General features: G+C 26.6%; 1 protein-coding gene across 1 annotated transcript in view; it reads right to left on the bottom strand.

The window, feature by feature from the left end:
- Positions 1-751: 751 nt before the first annotated feature.
- LOC112528984 (cytochrome P450 71B34-like) overlaps positions 752-1,332 on the bottom strand; it is a 3,664-nt gene continuing 3,083 nt past the window's right edge. Inside the window, exon 3 of the mRNA XM_025140069.1 lies at positions 752-793. Within this exon, the coding sequence (XP_024995837.1) occupies positions 752-793 (42 nt within the window). The remainder of the gene's footprint in view (positions 794-1,332) is intronic.

Genomic DNA, 1,332 nt, shown 5'->3' with positions numbered 1-1,332 from the left:
GTAATGTATTGAGATTTAATTTTTATTTTAATATTTAATTTTTTATTTAATGCATCTAAAATAAGCATATTTAATTTTCATTTAAAAACTTTAGTTTTTTTTTATTAAAGCATTACTTTAAGAAAATTGGAATTTTCGTCAATATCCACATGGAATTCATAATTAATTGATTTATTTTTTTTTCATAATCACATGTGATTTAAAAGCCTTAAAAACAGTAATACAAGGCAAACATTGAAAAAGAAAAATAATAAAAACGATGTGTAACATAACACATTTAATACGTATAAGATCACGTATACTTCAAAACATTATTCATAATTAACAAATATCACGTATAATGTTGTAGATAACTTACAATTCTTTTCTACTTAAAATTAATGTTATCAATATCACATATGATATTTTTATGAAATTTAGCGGTTCTGTTTTGGAAAATAAAAGTCGATTGATTATGGATAACACAGGTGGCTTTTGACGAAAATTGTAAAAAAAAACTTAAATGACTTACTATAATAAAAATTAAATATTTTATTGAAATACTGTAACACCCTAATATCACATTTGCATATAAACACATATTTTCATATATCAAGAAGTATAATTTACACATTCAGTCTCAAACTCTTACAAAATATCTAACAATTTTATTCACAACATCTCTATATTACTCATGAATACATAAAAGTATTTAGGTACAAAAGAAGATTTATGCTATCTCAAATTCTCATGCAAGCATAATATTATCACTTCACAATTTTTCCTTTCCCTTTAACTTCTGATTGTGCCCAACCTATAATGCACATTTTTTAAATACAAAATGAAGGTTAGACCTTGAGGTTTAATGAGTAATCCCTTTTGTGCAATTATAAGGTGAAAATCACCAAATCACATTTATAAACTCATGTTTGTAATAATAACAAATATATAGCATTTTGATATAAAAAAACCTCATTTATTACATTTAAATAACCTAATAAACACATTATGGTTAAAACTTGTCGCATCATATATAAATTTATATAACTTCTCGCATCACACTGATGAGACAAACCTAAGTCCTCATAACACACTGGTGTGATAACCCAACTTGTCGCATTCAATGGGTACGATAAAACCACTTCTCGCATCACAAGGATGCGACAATACCTATTCCTCGCATCACTCTAGTGTGACAACCACACTTCATCGCATCATATAGATGCAATAACTCTAAGTTATCGCATYACAGAGATGCGAAAACCCCAAGTTATCGCGTCATAAGGATGAGATAATTATGAACACTTGATTCAAAAACTCAATTTTTTATTACTTGATGATTATGTCAACCTT

The sequence above is a fragment of the Cynara cardunculus genome (genome assembly GCF_001531365.2).
Source record: "Cynara cardunculus var. scolymus isolate 2C chromosome LG 1, CcrdV1, whole genome shotgun sequence".
Lineage (NCBI taxonomy): Eukaryota > Viridiplantae > Streptophyta > Magnoliopsida > Asterales > Asteraceae > Cynara > Cynara cardunculus.
The sequence above is the reverse complement of the archived record's forward strand: the minus strand, read 5'-3'. Positions and strand labels throughout refer to the sequence as shown.